Source organism: Sphaeroforma arctica (assembly GCF_001186125.1).
Source record: "Sphaeroforma arctica JP610 unplaced genomic scaffold supercont1.158, whole genome shotgun sequence".
Taxonomy (NCBI): Eukaryota; class Ichthyosporea; order Ichthyophonida; genus Sphaeroforma; species Sphaeroforma arctica.
Window position 1 is genome coordinate 1 of NW_014040400.1, and position 19,560 is coordinate 19,560.

Below are 19,560 nucleotides of genomic sequence, written 5' to 3' on the forward strand. Positions count from 1 at the left end.
TATATGGTGATTTCTTCTTAGTCTTGTTCTAGATGTACACTGCAGTTTAATATAAGTTATCGTACAGGTTAAAACATAGTGATATAGCGTGTAGCACTTACTGTGCCACACACTCTCTATGTATACTTCAACTATTATTGCCATGTGAATTCACCCTTGTTTGAATTCTCACAAAATATTGACGACACAAATTTCCTGAAAACTGATGACAGGCCTGACTGCCCCAAATCCTGGCCCAGATTTGGGTCGGCCGAAACCTTACCCTAAATTCTTAGGGCTCAGTTCACAGTCAATCACAACCCCCCGCTACAATTGCATGTCACCTTAACCTGCGTGACGTGCCATCGTAACCTTACTGTATCTGAGCACCGCCGCCTAAAGACCCCTGCTCCGTATACGTCTGAAGAAAAACTAAAGTAAAAAAATTCACCTATGTACACGTCCTGAGTACACGCGCGTTAGACTTACTTTCCACCCCCGCGTGGGAGGTGGAGTTCGGCCACCCTACTTCACCCTTGAGGATTTAATAACTGCAACTAACGACGTGCTGGCATATCCACCCCGTCCTCGGACAACTGCAACTCGCCCCAAGCCCGAAGGCGACCACGTCTGTATCTTGCCGATTGCGCAAAGGCAAAACATTTCTCTACCTGGCGCTTGAAGTGCACCCACTTCTTCTCATCCGAGAACATGCGCTTCAACAGCTTGGTGTACCGCTTGTCAAGCACATGCTTACTCCCAGACCCCGGTACCAGAGGTGTGTAGCACTCCAGGTCCGCCTCATCGCACCACATCTGCCAACGGCTCCAGACCGAACGCATGGCGTTGGACCATGTTCGGGCATTCTTAGTACGGCGCAGGCAGTGTCCTACCGTCTGCTTGCACCCGTCCTTAGAACCACAAAGTGGCGAATGGTACATGAGCCAATCCTCAAAGCGACCATTCGGGCGATAACGCATGGGTGTCCTCGCATGTGCCTCCTTCGTGAACTTCCCAATATGCAGTTTCAACTCCGCCCGAAGAAACTTGCGTGCCATCTCCACCACGTGAGTAAGTAGAGCTTGTACCGATACCACCTTCGCTGGGCCACCCCGGCGCGCTGACAGGTCATGAGACTTGCCCCGCAATCTATACCAAACCTGCGAACCGACCGGTAACAAAGTCACGTCTTCACGGCTGATGTTGGCACGACTCTGTTGCTCCAGCTGAGCCCGAAGGTCCCGCACCGCCGCAACGGCATCGCGGACCGCCATTCTCCGACTCGAGCAGTGACAGCACCCTGTCCTGTAACTCCAGTCGCTTCTGTCTGTTGATTTCAAATCTCTGCCAGTCATATGGAAATAGGGGGAGAAACCTGTGACAGAATTGCGCGTAGCGTTGTAGATCCGCACCATCTCATAAACCAGGTACAACCACGCACGCGGAGAGTCGTCCGCAGCCTATCTCCCGGCGCAACCAGTCCTTCATCGTCCTGATGAAAGTCTCTGGTCGCCCGTTGCTCTGATGCCGATTCACCGTGATCCAGTGCGGTTCAATGTTGCGACGCTCGCAGAACGTCGTCACATCCCCATTCTTAAAGCCGCGCAGATGAGCCCCACGCCAATACTTGTTCCCCTATGAAATGAGCCGCTGAGGGACCATCCACGTTAGGACCAAACACTATCGCGAACATCATGCGAGTCTGCGTGTCCACCGCTAGGAGCACCTTGGACTGCCCATTGACCAGGTCAAAGTCCATGAAGTCCATGCTAATCTCTCGCATGGCTTCTTCTAGCTGCGGTGGCTACTGGAGCAAGCCCTTCTCCCTGCCCAAGTCATGCGACACCGCCTGGCAGGCGTCACAACTTTGCCGCACATGAGTGCACATCTCCATCATGCCACTCCAACCCCATAATGTGCGTACCAGCTGATTCAACCGCTTGGCATCCGCATGCACAAACAGCTCGTGGGTGTACCGTACAATCCGTTCCACGATTGTACCCCCCACCTCAAAACCAAAGACTGAACCTTCATCGACTGAAGCCGATCCCATTTCAAGTCTTCTTAGGGCTCATTCACTGGATCCTACTCTATCTTAGTGCGCACCTCGGCACTAGGAGGTTCTAGAACCTCAGGTTCATCCAGATCCATGTCGTTCTGAGCAGGCAACGTATTAACAATATTGACTGAATCCCTGTCGCCGAGTTAATTTCGGGGACTTCGCACTCTGACTGCGCGTCTACATTGCTCCTAAAACCCCCCCAGCCTGGGACTTATCACCGTTCTCCAGCTGGGCGTCCGCTTCCCTACCGACTGGTCAAACACCTCGCTGGGATCCTGCCAGGACTGCATGGAAAGCACAGCTACCGCAGAGATAGGTGTTGTCTTTACCCCTGCTTCCTCCGCAGGGAGCCCACAACTAAGCCTCTTACCACTTGGATGAGTCACGACACCTACTGTGTCTTCCTACACCATACAGGAGATAACCTCATTCTCACGTTTTACTGCCGCCGCAGCTAACCTCTCAAAGACGGGACGCTCTGCCTCCAACTTCTCCCAAAAGTCATTGCGCAAGTTGTGCGGTCTGTATGGACTCATGTGACACACCAGTGTCACAAAGTCGGGAGCCAGCATTACCTCACGGCCATGCTTTAAGAAGACACCCTCATTCGGGTAGATCACCACCGGATCTGCTGAAAGCATCGGTAAAATGTTCTTGAACCACCCTGGCTATCACCCTACCTAAATGTGACCATTTAGGGTTGAAGTACCACCTCGTACCCATCCAGGTGCGTAAAGCAAGCAACCCCCCGACAAGCATAGGCTGATAGAGTGGCTTCATCCGATAATTAGTCGGATGCGCAAACCCTTCCGCATCAAATGGACCAAACTTGTCCCGAATCTTGGTAAACCAACTCTTACTCAAGGCGTAGGACTCAGGCTTAGGTTCCACCACCACCGGCTCACTCCAATCGACTCGCTCCTCAACCGGGGCACTCCGTGCCTGCATGATTGGGTCAATGTGGTAACTCACCCAGTATGTGCTTGAGTATTATATCAAAGTCTCTCAGCAACTGAGCATACCGAGCCATACTCCGACCTCTAACAGAAGAATCATACGACAGCGGATCCTTCGTCAACATTGCGACCAATGGCTCGTGATCCGTGTAGATCATGACCGGATGTTGCGACCTCTTGACGATACGCCACGACTTGTGCACACAGTACACAATAGCTAGGGCTTCCTTATCCGTGATGTGATAACCTAACTGGGCTGGGCTGAACTTCGAAGACCAGAACCCTACAGAGCACAACTTCTTCTCTCGCCTGGCGAACAACCCCCCGCCCACTCCTACCGAGTCACACGCGTCGCAGTACATCTCCAACTTATCCTCGAACCTAGGTTCGACCAGAACCCACCTCTTGGCCACCTCAGCTCGGATACGATCTATCGCCTCTTGCTGGATCGGTCCCCACACAAAAGGAACATCCTTCTTGCTGAGATCCGAGATAGATGCCATGATCCTGGAGTTGTCTGAAATGTACTGGCCCCAATACCCTATCGTGTGGTACCAGGACGCCAACAGGTTCTTGTCTGTAGGTGAAGACATGCGTAGAATGGACTCCATCCGATCTTCACTGATGGCGGAACCCTTTTCATCAACCAACCTACCCAACGCCAGAACTGATCGGTCAGAAAAATTAAAGCAACACTCCTTCAAGTTCAGCTTGACGTTGTGCTTCTTACATGCCGCAATCAAAGCCCTGATGCTCGTCCAATACTGCTTGGCATCATTGTCTCCCAACACCCATATCATCAATGTATGTCTTAAGTCCATCAACGCTTCGGAGGGCCTGCTCCATCCTTTGCTGTATAACCCAAGACGCCGGCTTGATACCAAGCGGCATGCCCACAAATGAGCGCTTGCCCCAAAGCGTCCAGAACGTCAAGAGATGCTGCGATCCCTCTGCGACCTTGGGCTGGCAAAACCTTCGCCCAATATTTACTATGGTGCGGTACTTCTTGCCGCGTAACGCCGACAAGAACTCCTGCTCCGTAGGCACTGGATACTTATCACATTCCAACGTACCATTGAGTTTGTTGTATTTATTGCAACACCGCCAGTCATTGACCGACAGCGGTACAACCCCTGGCTTCTTAATGACCATGTGCGGCATCGCACAATAAAAATTTGCTTCAGCATCCGATATCTCACGAGTCACGCCACCATGATCCCAGTCACCAACCTTTCCACCAAGTAACGTGGTGAACAAGGAACCCTTGTTAGGGTAAACATTGTAACACGGTTGCGACCCTTTTCCACTTTGAATTCAACCCCATTACGAAAGCGGATATCATCAAAAACCATGAAAGTGGGGACAGCCGCATTGTATGCCAGAGGCTGGATGTCTTTGAAGATGGTGTCCAACTCACGCTTCGGCAGCCCACAAGCCCTATGCAGCTTCCGTAACTGGGGCTGGTCGAACTCCAAGTGCGCCTGCGGATCCACTTCTTTCGCCGGAGATACAGTCGTCGCGCCTATCGGCATATTGACCTCCGCCAGCAAATCATGAAGACGTAGTAACACATACTCGTCAGCGTCATCTAGCTCTGCCGCGTTGGCCAAGTAGTCCAACCTCTGCTTAATCTCCATAAAGCGCGCTTGCACTGACGCAATGTATTTCTTACGACGCTACTCCTTAAACTCATTCCAATGTACCGCACGTAAGCCCAGGTGGCTATGTAACGTGTTGAGTTTTATGTTCTGCGGCATTAGCACATCAAGCTTTCGCCGCGTGCTTCTAACTTGTGTGCGCCGCGCTCTCGCCCGCTTGCCCGGCGGGCTCTTCATTCCCGGCTGCTCCTCATCCACCGCTTGAGACTTCAAGAAGTCTATGACCTGCGTCTGAGGAACAACTACCAACAAATCCTGCTTTGTCCACATTAAGGATAGGCGCGCTTTCAGTAAGTCCTTGAAGCCAAGTAAGACATCCGTGTCAAACGGCAAGGACATAACAACCAACAGATCCATGGGACGAACAACAGATTCTCCCCCATGTGTCCAAAGTCACAAAAGACTGTACCACACCCGACGGACGGACTCAACCCATTTCCGCCACACCCTTGTACGGGAAACCTGTGTAGCGTGCAACCTTCGAGGCGGGCCCAAGGTATAGGGTTAAGTTAGATGTAAAGGTACCCATCGGCTGGGACCTGAGGGACTCAGAGGGACTTAGAAGGAGTCAGGTAGTCAAGGACTCAGGTTTTGGACCCAGTCGATGAGTTATCATAAATTATGTTGTCATGGGTACGGAATAGTGGCCCAGGTTGTGAGGGAAGCCAAGTGATCAGAAGAATCACCTGGCGACTAATTTTAGATAACTGTGGCAAGGGAATTGTCACACTCTACGAAGCTAGTTTAATGACATAGTGAATAAACATTGTTGTGTGTAAGTTTAACTAGGCGTATATCTCACTCACAATTGAGCTATGTAGCGATTAAGAAATAGACGGTAATCTTTGATACGAGATGTCGAATGAGGGAATAAAAATATTCCGAGGAAAAGAAGATGGTGACTATCATATATGGATAAAGTGTAGTGGTCAGACGATCAAGGAACGAAAAGCGCACAACCCAAGCGGTATTGCTGACACGGAGGACCAGGCTGAACACTACTTGCGACATGGAATCAACGGCGACCCAGGCCAGCATTGGAGCTGCTTTGGGCGATGAGCTTATGGATGTGGGGATGATCGACTTCTTGGTCTTAGCTCACTGTGACAATCATATATCTGGTATCGGGTTTAACATTGATACGTATGCACACATTTGTTTTGGCCGTACGAAGAGCGTAGAGCGGATACAAGCACCATCAACTTGGCAAGAGGATCAAACTCGACTCTCGCCAATCATATGAAACGTGAATTAAATAGGAACGAATCTCCAGCGCCAATATATCGAGCGTCGATATCCAAAACACGCTATATAGTATTCTTTCTACTTATAACGGTGTGAGTGACGTTGCTTGTTCCTTTAATATTTAGAGTTACACATTGTCCCTACGAGATAAAATTCCATCTTTGAGACATAATATTTATGAGAGGAGTGGCCAAATCCTCTAATGTAGCCATTGTATCTGCATTCCATCAACTGCCGGATTTCGCAGGTTCTGCAGTATTCGTGCCATTGGCTATCTTAGCCTGCGAAGTCTCTTCGACAATTTTGAGTAGACTCTCTGTATTTTTGTCGGTAGACTTATTATCATTTAACCATTTCGTGCCGAATCTCCGCCATCTATTCAGATTGGCAGCAGGGCCATTGAGGGTCCTCTGTAATATCATATGAACAAGAGGTTTAGTATCAGAACACAATCAAGGGGACCTATCTGTATTGATAGGAAAGTAAACATCATGACTTGCGGCAACAAGAACGCCTGGAATCGAGGGGATTTACGACGAAAAATGCATGCGAAAACAACAATAACATCAGAAACGACAAATAAGCACACTCCGCTTCAATTGTAGAACAACGATAGCGCTGCCTTGACAAAACAATTTACGTGCACACTGCACTTCGACTGAGGCCGTTGATATTAAGTTCACGACCATGTAATCGCGGCATGCACATGCAGCGATGAGCGATGAAGTGAGTGAGGTCTTTCCCGTGTAATCACATGCCGCCACCACAGTACAATGGAGTACACACACCTTTACTCTCATTGGCCCGCCCGTCCGCGTCTTCGTGACGTAGTCCGATGTGTCGGTCACGTACTTGAGCTTGTACGAATTAATGCACATCTTAACTTCCAGCGCATTCTTGGCGTAGATTGACACTTTCCTGTCGGTGCCGTCCCGGTACTCTGTGGTACACTCGGCCGTGTTGTGCGCCGCTGTCTGTGCATCTGTCATATTCACATCCTCATCTAGGTCCGCCTCAGCAACCGACGCATTGACATTTGGATGTACGTGTTTCTCAATGCCGGTGTCCACGGCACGCCGCAGGAACACGGGCACCTTGAGCATATTACCCGTGTAACTCGAGAGCAGGTTACTTTGACCCATTCCTTCATTCTCGTTGCTATGGTTACCCGTGCCATTAATTCGGCTATTCCCGCGCGACGCGGTCCCAGCATCCGAATCGCCGGTGGTTGTATCCTTATTATTATTGCCATTCCGCCTGCCGTTGCCATGGTGACCACCCGCGGTGCCTCCTCTCCCCACCTTGCCTCTGCCTTTCGCATTCCCGGTAGTGCTAACCGTGTTCCGTTCCTGCGTGTGGTATATGTGGCTCAGCACATACTGAGACGTGATGCCTACGGGTTCTGAGGTCACCATCACTACAGGCGTGGCGGTAGCGTGACTTGTCTGCCCCAGTCCTTTCTGGGGCCGGACGGGTGCTTGATTGTCGACTGTCGATTGCTGCGGCGCGGATGTATCTGTATCTGTATCTGTGCCTGTACTTGCATCCGCACCTGCTTTGGCGACATTATCGCTATCGTTCGCCGCGGAAGGCTTTACAGTGGCATCGGAACTATCCACTGCCGGCGATGGGTCCGTCTTCACAGAACCCTCCACCTCAGCAGCCACAGGCGTCTCCAATCGCGCAGCCTTGACCTCCCTCTCATCGGGCTCTTCATGTGTGTTCGAAACCGTGCCCGTGCTCACCTCAGCCTCCACAATGGTGCGTTTCTTAGCACCTTGTGCGGCATCTCTCGGGATTCTCCGTATACTGGGTACAACAGAGGGCGGGGCGATGGTGGTAGCGTCTGTGTACTTGCTGACATACAGGGACCATTCCTCGTCTACAGTAGACGCATCTATTTGTGGGCTGGATGTTTCGTCGGGGTTGAGCATTCGCAGTCGCGCATCGGATATCTTTTCGGATAGGGCCCCGAATTTCCTCTGTTGGCGTTCATGTATGGGTGTGACAGTGAGTGAGTGAGTGAGTGAGATCTGATGGATCGGGTGGGTTTCCATTTGATATTCCCACTCGCAAATCTTTAAATACACGGTGACAGATGAAACGAGCAACAGAGTCGTGACTTAAGCTCATACTTGCTGATTTATGAGAGTCGTTCTACTACAGCATTCAACGGACGGACAGCTTAAGCTTATCAATTATTGGATGCGCCGAAGCGATACAATACACAAATAGATTTGACCGTAAAGAGAACGTTGTTTCCTCTCTCACGTGCATGTGCATGGAAACAACCTGTGCATATACTTAGCCACTTGTGTATACACCCGAGATATTGTTCATTGACTGGTAAATGCACACTTACGAATTCGACGGAGAAAAGCGAATCATCGCGGATAGAGTGCTCGCAGTTCGTGCGGTAGACAGCCGGGTTGAATGCGGGATACGTTTCCTTACACAGTTGGTTGTAGTCGTACAGACTTAGAAGCTTGCGCGAGATTTCGTCGGTAGTGAGCGAGTGCAGCTGTGTGTAGATGGGCCGAGAGAGGGGGAGGGTAAATGTGTAGGAAAGGTTATTCCTCAGACATCACTATCGAAAGTAGCTCCAAAACGCTTATACAAACAGAGATGGTAGAGGGGATTCAAGTTGTGATACATTCTACAAGGGTTGTTGGGTGGCTAAAGTAAAAGTAAAAGTAGAAGTAGAAGTAGCTGTACAATTGCTTACCTGTCGCATTGAGTTTTGGATCAATCGGTCGATTGTGAACACCTCATGAGCCCGTGGCCCGTACAAGTCGCGTAACAAATCTTCGTAAGTGGCGGAGTCGATGCCATTGTCCAGTAGCGCCTCGACGTATGTGATGAATGTCTTGTGGAGGTGCGCTGGCCTGGGGAGAGGAGAAGGCTCAGAGATTAAGAGACCTTGTGAATAAGTAGATAAGTATATATTTATACTAGGCGTTATACTTGAATATAGTCAGTAGTGGGTAGGACCATGACGACTATATATACAGCGTGTGTTGAGAGGTTATACAGGCAACAAGCAAGGCTTCTCATACATTTGCACACCGTCCGAGTATGTGACCGGGTGGACAGATAACATGGCAAGCTCCATGCGTGAAAGATGTTAATACTACATAAGACTTGCGCATGCCCTTTAACCCCACGATAAGTATGTACTGTAGTAAGATAGATTAGTAGACCTTTCCTGAACTTCGCATGCGACATCACTAGCCATCACTTTCCACACAACAGTGCCCATTAAAATCAACCCTCTCCCACACACATACGCACACACACACATAATTTCACACTGGAACATACTCGACGGTGGGGGCGTGTTTGCGCTTGATGATCACTGCCACCTCTTCATGCGGGTCTTGTTTGGTGAAGCCGTCGTACTCGTGTAGCTCCTTGTACCTGGCCCATTCCTTTAGGGCTTTGCACCGCGAGTAAATGAGATAATGCATCCGCAGGAACGCAAACCAGTGGTTGTTGCCGTAGAACATGTCCACCGTTCGCACCGAGCGTTTCTTGGCCTTGCCGGAAGGCTTGTTTGCGGTGACGGCCTGTAGTGTAGTGTATGTTATATATATATATATATAAATGTGAATATGAGTTTGAGTACCTCGAGCGATGCAATCTATATGTGACTAAATATGAGTGTATCTGTATGCATCTACAAGCGAGTAAAGGTATTTACCACATAGACCCCTATGAAAAAATAGTACATTCATAGATACAATCCGATCATTTACGCCAACAAGCATACGAATATTTCGACAGTCCGCACCAAACAAACTCAACAACGGTTTGTAAGTATGTTCTAGGCCCGAAACACTTGCACCACGAAGATGGCGATCATTTTCCATTGGCTAACACATACCATATCATCGCATTTAAACTGCGTAAACTACGTAAACTGCGTGTCTTGTGCTGTAACCTATGTCGTTTCAACCTGATCAACACAGCGCACACATATCCTCACTCCAATCACAACGCAGATAGCCAAACTCTCCGGATACCTACCGAGGCCTGCACCAATGGGTTTATAATCGTGGGTTGGGGTCCCCTGTAGTGCCCACTCCTCCCCGTAATCGACCCGTTTTCAAATTTCCTGCCCATATAAAACCCTTTATCGACCCCTTTCTCCAGCCCACTTTCCGAGTTTGACTTAATTCCGTTGATATTTTCGGACTTTCTGGGACTAGAGGGGTTTGCAGTAGCCGCCACGGCAGTGCTTGCGGTGCTGGTAGTTTGCTTGGCTGTGGTGGTAGTGGATGCAGTCTTGCTGGCCCGAGTCTTTGTGGCAGCTATGGAAATTAGGAGCAGGAGCAGAACAACACCATTAGTATGAGAAGGATAAGGACACGAGTAGATATAAAAGTGGCATGCGCGTATTATATAGCCCTATCACTGTTTCTCCGACAATGTGACAGGATGGATATAACCAAAGAACGGCACAGCCACCACACATGCGCATGCGCATGTGAACACCACTGCAGGTCTACAGATATACGAGACACTCATCCAGAAACAGACACACCAGCAACAGCTCGCACGGACACACAAGCGGGCACGTGCATGGCAATATAGGGGGATAACAATGCAAAGCGAGTCATCCACTCTTTACATTGGCAGAAAGGTAGGTAAGTAGGTAGGCAGCGGACGTCACAGACAGGACTTATAGGACACAGCGGTCTGTCAACCGCTCATGCATAGATGGACGATGCCTATACGTTGCAGCCCACAATGAGACGCAGATATGTACGTGCCGAGTAGCACATGCTCTATGCTCCCACTACACGAATGAGAGCAGCAGAGCAATACAGTTATGTGTGGGGAACACCGTACAGGGCGTAGACTCCCGCCTGACATACAGCTGTAAAGATAATGTGATATAGCCCGGATAACGGCACTGAACCAAACAATACCACCATGTGTAGGTATAGTCAGAGTGCCTGCTAGTTAGAGCCGAGACAGACATCTTGTGACTACTCAGCACTCACAATGCAAGCGCAGTTCTTTGTCAATATATATTCATATTCATACATGAAGCATAAACAATGCACTAATATACACCCACTATAAATTTACCACTACAAGTTTTATACCACAGACCACACCACAAATCATATATAGTATTTGCCACTATATGTAGTTTAAATTAAAACACCAATACGTACATAGGCGTAAAGATACGTATATATATATATATATACATATACATACATACATACATACATACATACATATATACAATTCAACACTATACACACGTGCAAGAAGACTTACTGCCATTTGGCAGGGCAGCGGGTGACACACTGCGTTCGCTATGCGGCGGATGGGTCAGCTTCTCGCGGTCCATTGGCTCGGTGCCGATCAATCTATAAATAGTCCAAGACACATGCGACAAAGTCAATACCAGTGCGTTTGGGACCCTCGCGCCCGTTTGGTTCGTGAATCAGGTCATTTAAACAAAACTTTATGAAGCTAGAAAGACTAGTTCTGTAGTTTGTAAGAGGGCGTGGTACCAAGTGTAGATAAAAAACCCTAAACCCTAAACATGCTTAGAAGTCGGCATACACGGAATAAAAACCCTAAACCCAAACTAATAGTTCAATTATTTCGGTAGATCAAACTAATAGTGCAATAATTCGTTCAATCGGACTATTAGTTCAATTATTTCGTTCGATCAGACTGGTAATTGCAACAAATGCTATGGCTCTAATACTACATCCGCTGTGCTGGGCTGGAAGTCAGAGCGATATAGAACATCACAGTCAGGAGGAAACAAAGACAGCCACGGGACAAGACAGGGATCAAATAGCTCCTTACACAAACACACGAGTCAAAACCAAGATCAGACTCGGATGTGATACCGCATATATACATATATATATATACATATTGTCATTTTCCAATGGCATTTGTGTGCAGCCGCACGGTGCCCAGTACTCTGATGTGATACTTACACACAGGACGACAACGCACACAACTACACGGGTAGAAACACACATTGGAAGACGTAAGAAACTACTATATATATATATATATATATATACATACATATACATTATACATAGAAACACAAACACACACACTATATATATATCCATATCACTCAAGTCAAACAATCAAACAAATCCCGCACATGATAGAGTGTGAGGAGCTGAAGGCGTTGCTACAGATGTACTGGTACAGTGAGAGAAATCGCATCCTATGATGAAGGGAATGAATAGGATCTACGGGGGAAATGGCACTTTAACAACAGGCTGCATACAAAACACAAATAGATAATCCACAGTACAGCCACAGCCACAGCCACAGCCATATATATATACATATACATATACATAGCGAGGATGGGTATCGACATACTTGCACAGGAAATTGCACAGCAGATGGCTCATCTTCTGTCGGTCTGAGTTGCTGAAGCTGTTGGGGCAGTTGAAAAGGTAGTGGTGCATGAGCCGTGCCACCTCCTGCAGCACCTCTCTGTCCTCGTACGTGTGCGTGTAGTGCGGTGCCTCATTCGCACTCGCCTGCGTAGTCTCCTCGTTGCGCTTAGCCTCCACTTCCGCAAGCATACTCTTCACGGAGATGGCTTTGCGGTCGTTCTGTTTGAACGTTGGGCCTTGGTGGTCCAGAGACTTGGCGTGGTTCTTCTCGGTGGTGGCATCCCACACTTGGTCCCAGCCCACTTTGGCTGTGCGCAATTCCTCGCACTGGTTGTGGTAGGGGGTACGTTATGCTATCAACAGGCGTGTACAGGAGCATATGTCGATTAGGCACGCCTACACGCGTACACACACGCAAAAATACACGCATATATCTATGCCTATATATACAAAAAAAACACACATACATAGGCACACACACACACACATATATATATATATATATGTATATGTATATGTATATATATATACGCCTTCCAAAGAAGACATACGGCCATCAACTGCAGTATGCAATACTCCCAAGTGCCAATGATCCAGCAACGACCGTCATCGAGCGCACACAAACACACGCAAGGGGCAAGAGTAACACATGCACACATAATGTGTTTAAAAACACACACATAATAACCGTAAACGAGAACCAAACCTTCTGCTTGAGGCGTTTCAGGACAATCGGTACGGCCACGGCAGTGTTTGTTCGCAAACCATCGATGATTTCCGGCGTCTTCTCATCGTATATCCGTTTGAGAGCCTTCTTGTATATAGTCTGCGTGGAGGACAGTACAGAAGCGGCCGATATGAGGGATGTGATACTTGACCTCATAAAAAAATTAGGAAAAAAGGAGAAAAAAAATGCTGTGTCTTTGACTATGAATCGAGCTGAGTTTGAATCTTGATAGTGTTTGGACGCAGGTGCAAGTATTGCTAGGGTCGCTTCAATAGTTCATACTAAAAATTGGGGTGTAGAACTGCAATAGTATACTTGATGAGTGCCTTATACCGAAATTTGTATATACTATTGAGGCTAAGCTCCTGATCTACCCCTGCAGATGTCTTCGAGCATCTGTACGCTGACACGCGAAGGGTCATATACGCATCGCATTGAATAGCAGTAGATTGAATACATTTAGAAAAGATAAAGTGTATGGAAATATCAGGATGGGCGATGCACAGGGTACGCGGCCATTGCACGTAGCTATGTAGCACTGGCGTAAACACGCACGCACACACGCACATTTATATATATAGATATATAGATATATACCAGTCGATTCTAACGCCATCTCAACACACAAATATCTACCCCCACCCACACACCCTCGAGGACCCTCCCAACTTGTCGTCCAGCCGCAGTGCCGCTGCGTCGGCCGGAGACATTGCAGTGAGTTTCTTGGCTATATATTCCAACACACGGATGGTGTCTGTCAGCTCTCCCAACAAAGTGCTCATTTCGTATCGGGCTTCTTCGCATATGGCCAGCTGCTCCTCGTGAGTGTTTTTCTGTGGGGATTTGGGTTAAAAAACGTATGTATGTATGTATTTATGTATGTATGTATGTATGTATGTATCAAAGTATGCATGTATGTAGGTATGTATATATCTATGTATGTATGCATATATATATGCATGTAGGTATGTACGTATGTATTTATGTGTGTGTTTTTTGGTCTGTGTGGCGACTCTAATACGAATGCATGTAGATCTATGCACTATTGCGGGGTTTACATTTAGAGGCTTGTTCAGGTGTGTGATTTGCATTCGAGACTATGCCTAGCTGCTTCGTGTGCGTGTTTTTCTGTAGGGAGTATATGAACGTGATTGTGATTGTGGTTTTGTGTGTGAATTATGTTCATTTTCTTTACTGCGAGGGGGGGGGGGGAATTCACGTGCATTTGTGAGTGTAAGGCTTTCTGTCAAAGTAGTCTTCAAGTGCGTATTTGTATATGCAATCACATCCAGGACGTTTAGGTGAGTGTGTGTATGCCGAGGTCGTGTTCAGCAGAGGGTTAGCGTGTGCGAAGGGAGTCTCCACGCACATATGAATGTCGATGTAGTTCCATGAGTAAGAGCGTGTGCGTGTTTTCTTTGTGTAGCTAGTTTCACATATGCATTATTTCATAGAGATGATGCACAGGCGCGTCGTTTGCACCAGCAGCCAATACATCCGCAAACCACCAACCCCAATCGAAGGAAGGAGGACAAGGGTCGACCACTTGGCTATGCACAAGGACCAAGTCCCTCAACAAGACAGTGACTAAACATTCTCTCAACACAACAAGACAGTGACTAAACATAGCACATAACATTCGCAGATACCACCAACCCAAAGTCATCGCAATGCCATTCCCCCATACAGTGCAACGGAGACTGCTTACCCTGCTATTCACAAAGTACGAGTCTTCGGACGAGGTGGCCGAGGAGACCCAGATGTCGTTGAGCACCGACTGATCTGCGGCTGTGCGACCACTGCACTTGCGTCCTAGATGGGACTTGGGCAGGGCACGATAACTGTAGCCGTACCGCTTACAGGCCGTGAAGTCTATAGCGGGAAGCAAGGATAGAACATCGCGGGAAATGAGACAGTAGTGTGGAGATGAGCCTGAGTACTAATCCGACAGACGTAGGCATAATACACGTCTATGATACATCGGATCAAACACAGCTGTTATACAGAACACTCACATACATTCCCCACACCCACAAGACAAGACATTCGTTCATACACACAGCTCTCCACAGCTGCCCGGCATGGATACACACACCATCTGAACCACAAGCCTGCTATAACACATACTCTTACATACACACACCCTCTGAACCACATGCCTGCTAGAACACACACTCTTACATACACACAGGGGCGCAAACACACACCATCTGAACCACAAGCCTGCTATAACACACTCTTACATACACACAAGGGACAAACACACGCCATCTGAACCACAAGCCTGCTATAACACACACTCTTACATACACACAGGGGCGCAAACACACACACCCGCCTCGCTCAGAGAGGAAGCACCTACCGATGAGACCGGTGGCACTCTTGTCGTTCTCAAGATCCCATAAGGAGGTGAGGATATTCGGATTCTGGTCATTCGGCAGAGGGGCGGGTTCTAGGGCATCGTCTTCCGTCACCTCCTCTGGCGCACTAGTAACTTCTGGCCCGGTTGTGCCATTCGGCTGCACAGCCACATCGAGGCCACTGCCGCCACTTTCCTCGGCGGCAGCAGCAGCTCCGTTCTGATTGGCCGCCACGCTTGGTAGGTGTTTCTTGAACCAATCAAACAGCTCCGGGTGAGGGTTCAGGAACGGTTCTACCATACTCACCAGCTCAGACTCGCTCACGGCCCCAATCTCGTACAACTTGGTCGCCCGGATGAAGTTGTCCATGGCCTTCTGGTTCTTCAGCGCCGCCTTGACCTTGGAGAAGGACACCAGTGTTCCGTATGTGCTGCACTCGGGTATCTTGATATCACTGCTCAGCGCCTTCTTCCGCTTGAGCGGGGGTGGGCTGTCCTGTGTGCCCGTCTCCCCATCGCCGTTCTGCCCTCGGTTGCCCGCACCCAGTCCCAATCCTATGGGTGCGGGTGCAACCTCCGACCACGTGGTTTGCTGCTGTGGCAGCGGCGCCGCACTGGAATACCCTGGATCAAATACTTCTTGCCGGGCCGTTTTGCGTTTCCCATTGGCCTTCCCACCTCGCCCAACCCCGCTCTTACCAGCGCCCTTACCCCCACGGCCCCTCCCGGACACCGTCCCGGTATGAATCCCGCTATTCACCCCGACGAGCCTCTCCTTCACCAGCTCGTGCCGGCTATTTGCATCCCTGGCAGCCTTTGCACCCGCCACCGCATCCCTCTCGCGCTCTCTCTCGCGCTCTCTTTCCCTCTCGCGCTCCCTTTCGTGTTCGAGTTCACGTTCACGCTCGTGCCGTTCCCTCTCGCGGTCGCGCTCACGGTTCTCGCGCGCCATGTTCATCTCGCGGTCGTTGTACTGCTGCGCGTCCATGTCCATGTCCTCGGCACTAAGCAGACCCCCGTCGCGCATGTGTGGCTGAGGTTGGTTCTCATACATGATACGTTCCTCGGTGTTCAGTGTGTTGTGGTATGGTCCGTGGTTGGTGGGGAGGGGTGGCGGCAGAGGCCCCTGCCCGCCACGGGCTACGCTTTCGGCATATGGCGCTGCCTCGGGTAAGAACTGGGAGAACTCTTCCAGCAAATCGAGGTTGGAGCGGAAGAGATGGGCCACCTGGCTGTACACCTCTTTAATTGTCTGCTGCTCCTTCTGGTACGTGTGCAGGATCTCCAGGAAGTTCTTGTAGATCTCTGGAGACCCGGCAAACCGGGTTTTTATCTTGTTCACATAGTTTATCGCGTGATTGAACTCCACGGGCGGTCGTGCGGGTGGTACGTTTCCCCCCACACCAGCCGGTCCCTGCATACCCTGTGGCTGGGGCGGTTGCTGTGGATGTGATTCAATCTGCCCCTGGGCTTTGGGCTGGGGCGGGCCCTGTGTCTGCTGCTGCGGGGACTCGTACTTACCTACCTGCCCCTCATACTTCACCCCCCCTTGCTCTCCAGCCGGCTGTTGGTACAGTGCTATCGACTGGCGACCAGACGCACCTCGAGGACCCCCTGGCCCGAGTGCAGGTGCATGTTGCTGAGCCTGTGGCGGTTGCGATGGTTCGCTCGCGCTTCCCTGTCGCTGCTGTTGAGGTGCTGTTTGTGGCTGGGGCTGTTTTGCCGGTTGCACCTGTGGTTGATGCGGCTGGGATTGTATGTTCTGCTGTCCTGGGCCACTACTGCTCTCGCGCCCTGCACCTGCACCCATACCACTCAGGTGCGGGCCCAGCCCCATCTTCTGATCTCTGTACGCAATGGGACGACCCTGCTGAGGCGCCTGGTGCGGGGGTGATGTTTGTACTGGTGGCTGCTGCGCTTGTCCTGGTGGCATCTTAGCCATAGGGGGTCTTCTCGGACCGCTCCCACCACCACTGACATTCCCGGATGGTGAGTTCTCATGCGGCTGTACCGGTGTTTGGGGCTGTGCCGGTCCCTTCAGGGCGTGCTTGGGCCCCTTGAGGTCTGCATTGGGCTTCTGCGGTGGGTTGCCAGAGGGTGGACCACCCGCTGGCCCTGCCTGTCCCTGTGCAGGTGCCTGTTGCTGCGAGTTGCGCTGATGGGGTGGCTGCTGTTGCTGCTGCTGCTGTTGTTGTTGTGGATGTGGATGAGGGTAGCCCTGTGCCTGTGTGTGTGGCTGCGGCTGTGCTCCGTAGTGCGGCGATTGCCCGCCAACCCCCCCTCCCATACCATACCCACTCTCGCGCCTACCATCAGGCCCATTTAAAGGCCCTGACCCACCCATCGACAGTGACGGTTTACCTGAATGCTGCTGCTGTGGCTGTTGTTGTGTGCGCTGTTGGTGTTGACCGGCAGGCAAGTTGATTCCCTGGGGCTGTGGGCCCTGTTTGGGTCCGTGTGATGGCCCCTGCCCTTGCCCAGCACCGTGCCCCGGGACATTAGGACCGTTTTGTCCGTAAGGCCCGTGATGCGGTGACTGCGAGGGTTGGGGCTGTAGTGGGGGTCCGTTGGGGCCCTTCTGCATCGCCAATTTCTGTTGTTGCTGCTGCTGTTGTTGCTGTTGTGCGGGTATACGTGGTGACCCGTGTTGGGGCTGTAGCGGCTTGTTGGCTCCCCCACCCACACCCGGGCCTTTATTGCCCGGAGCCATGGCAATGTTTTTCGGTGTCTGCTGCTGGGTGTGGTGGGGGTGTTGCTGTGGGGCTATGTTCGCATGCGGTGGTCCAGGTTGATCTCCAGCCGACATCGGGCCAGTGCCTGTGGTGCTGCGTCTGATGGCCTTTTTGGGGCCTTGGTTTCCACTGCCGCCTATTTGTGCGGGAGAGGGGAATGCGCGAGGTAATTGTTGAGACCACTGTCAGCACCTGAAAAACAAAGATTAAGCTATACAAACAAAAGTAAGTTTATACAAACAAAAGTAAGCTATACTAGCCGACTGGTATGATGTGGCGGCCTGTCCCTACAAGACTTTCAACTATACATTTCTAACAATTCATTTGTCTGCCTTGTAGATCTCATATCTGGACGCCCAGCAGTCTTCTTTCGAATTAGACAGATAAGTACTACACCAACTATCGCGTGCCGTGCTCTCCATACTCTCATTCGAAGTCGAACACTACACCAACCACAAATGTACGTGAAAATTGATGTGAAACCACATACACACCCTTTTACATACCTGGTGCAATCGCAATAGGTTTGGCGTCGTGGCCCGAGCCAGATCCAGGCCCATTAGCCCCCATGACTGGTCTCTTATTCTCGCGCTTGATGTCTGTGTCACCCATCGGTCCCCTTCCTGGGATAGGCCCTTGACCTGGACCCATAATGCCCATGCCCTGGTGCGCTGTGTAGGTTAAGAAGGTTTGTGTAGTGTATGAAATGTATGCAACACTATATGTACAATATTAGGTATGCTATGTGCCCGTGTATGACGAGCTTCTAATGCCGGCTGCAGACTCGTGAACAGGCACAAGCATCTGAATAGTCCTGCTGTGCTCACGGAAAAGTAGTACCCTTATCTAGACATAAGGGAAAGAAGTATACCCTCAATTTCAATAGAACTTATTCGCAGTTGAAAAAAATCCGCACCTCGGTCAAAGAACTACATAAAAACGAGACAGTGGAGTCTCACACCGCTCTATCGCGAAGCAAACATGAACACACTCCGTACTGAGTTTGTGTATCAGTGATCTATTGAACCTGCACACACCGCACGCACGTTCCCTTCTCTGTAAGTTGGGTTGCTGCACTGCATGTAATCTCCTAAGTGCTTGTGATAAGCTTATACTGCAGGTGGCATACACATACCTGCTAGGGGTGGTCCACTGACCATCGGCCCCACAGGCATATACACGGCTCGGCCGTCCTGCATTTGTCTCATAAGCGGCTGCCCATTTGCACCGATCTCGATTTGATATCCCGGTGGTAGGAAAGTATTGAATCCTCGAATTAGCTTGGGTCGACCCTGAATGGAAAGCGTGCAGAAGTCAACAGGTCAATACAATACGGACTCACAAAAGCAATCACATGCAGACGCGTGTACATAAAACAGAAACAGACACAGATTATCACACACATGTTTAGACATACACATTGGATATTCATAAATTATATATA

General features: G+C 49.9%; 3 protein-coding genes across 3 annotated transcripts in view; all 3 read right to left on the minus strand.

Moving 5' to 3' along the window:
• Positions 1 to 536: 536 nt before the first annotated feature.
• SARC_03199 (hypothetical protein) lies at positions 537 to 1,394 on the minus strand (the record flags this gene model as incomplete). Its single annotated transcript, XM_014303007.1, has 1 exon — positions 537 to 1,394. One exon carries the CDS (start codon positions 1,392 to 1,394, stop codon positions 537 to 539), a length of 858 nt encoding a protein of 285 aa, XP_014158482.1.
• A 3,279-nt stretch (positions 1,395 to 4,673) lies between these two features.
• On the minus strand, positions 4,674 to 4,994 carry SARC_03200 (hypothetical protein; the record flags this gene model as incomplete). The annotated part of the gene is made up of 1 exon (XM_014303008.1): positions 4,674 to 4,994. The coding sequence occupies one exon, from the start codon at positions 4,992 to 4,994 to the stop codon at positions 4,674 to 4,676; it is 321 nt and encodes a 106-aa protein (XP_014158483.1).
• A 980-nt stretch (positions 4,995 to 5,974) lies between these two features.
• SARC_03201 (hypothetical protein) overlaps positions 5,975 to 19,560 on the minus strand; it is a gene marked incomplete at its 5' end in the record, with an annotated part of 15,716 nt that continues 2,130 nt past the window's right edge. The window contains 14 exons of the mRNA XM_014303009.1: positions 5,975 to 6,310; positions 6,689 to 7,882; positions 8,263 to 8,421; positions 8,626 to 8,785; positions 9,222 to 9,466; positions 9,927 to 10,210; positions 11,193 to 11,284; positions 12,279 to 12,625; positions 13,005 to 13,124; positions 13,676 to 13,858; positions 14,734 to 14,897; positions 15,388 to 18,252; positions 18,623 to 18,787; positions 19,252 to 19,408. Coding sequence (XP_014158484.1) covers positions 6,128 to 6,310; positions 6,689 to 7,882; positions 8,263 to 8,421; positions 8,626 to 8,785; positions 9,222 to 9,466; positions 9,927 to 10,210; positions 11,193 to 11,284; positions 12,279 to 12,625; positions 13,005 to 13,124; positions 13,676 to 13,858; positions 14,734 to 14,897; positions 15,388 to 18,252; positions 18,623 to 18,787; positions 19,252 to 19,408 — 6,318 coding nt within the window. The 3' untranslated portion in view covers positions 5,975 to 6,127. The remainder of the gene's footprint in view (positions 6,311 to 6,688; positions 7,883 to 8,262; positions 8,422 to 8,625; positions 8,786 to 9,221; positions 9,467 to 9,926; positions 10,211 to 11,192; positions 11,285 to 12,278; positions 12,626 to 13,004; positions 13,125 to 13,675; positions 13,859 to 14,733; positions 14,898 to 15,387; positions 18,253 to 18,622; positions 18,788 to 19,251; positions 19,409 to 19,560) is intronic.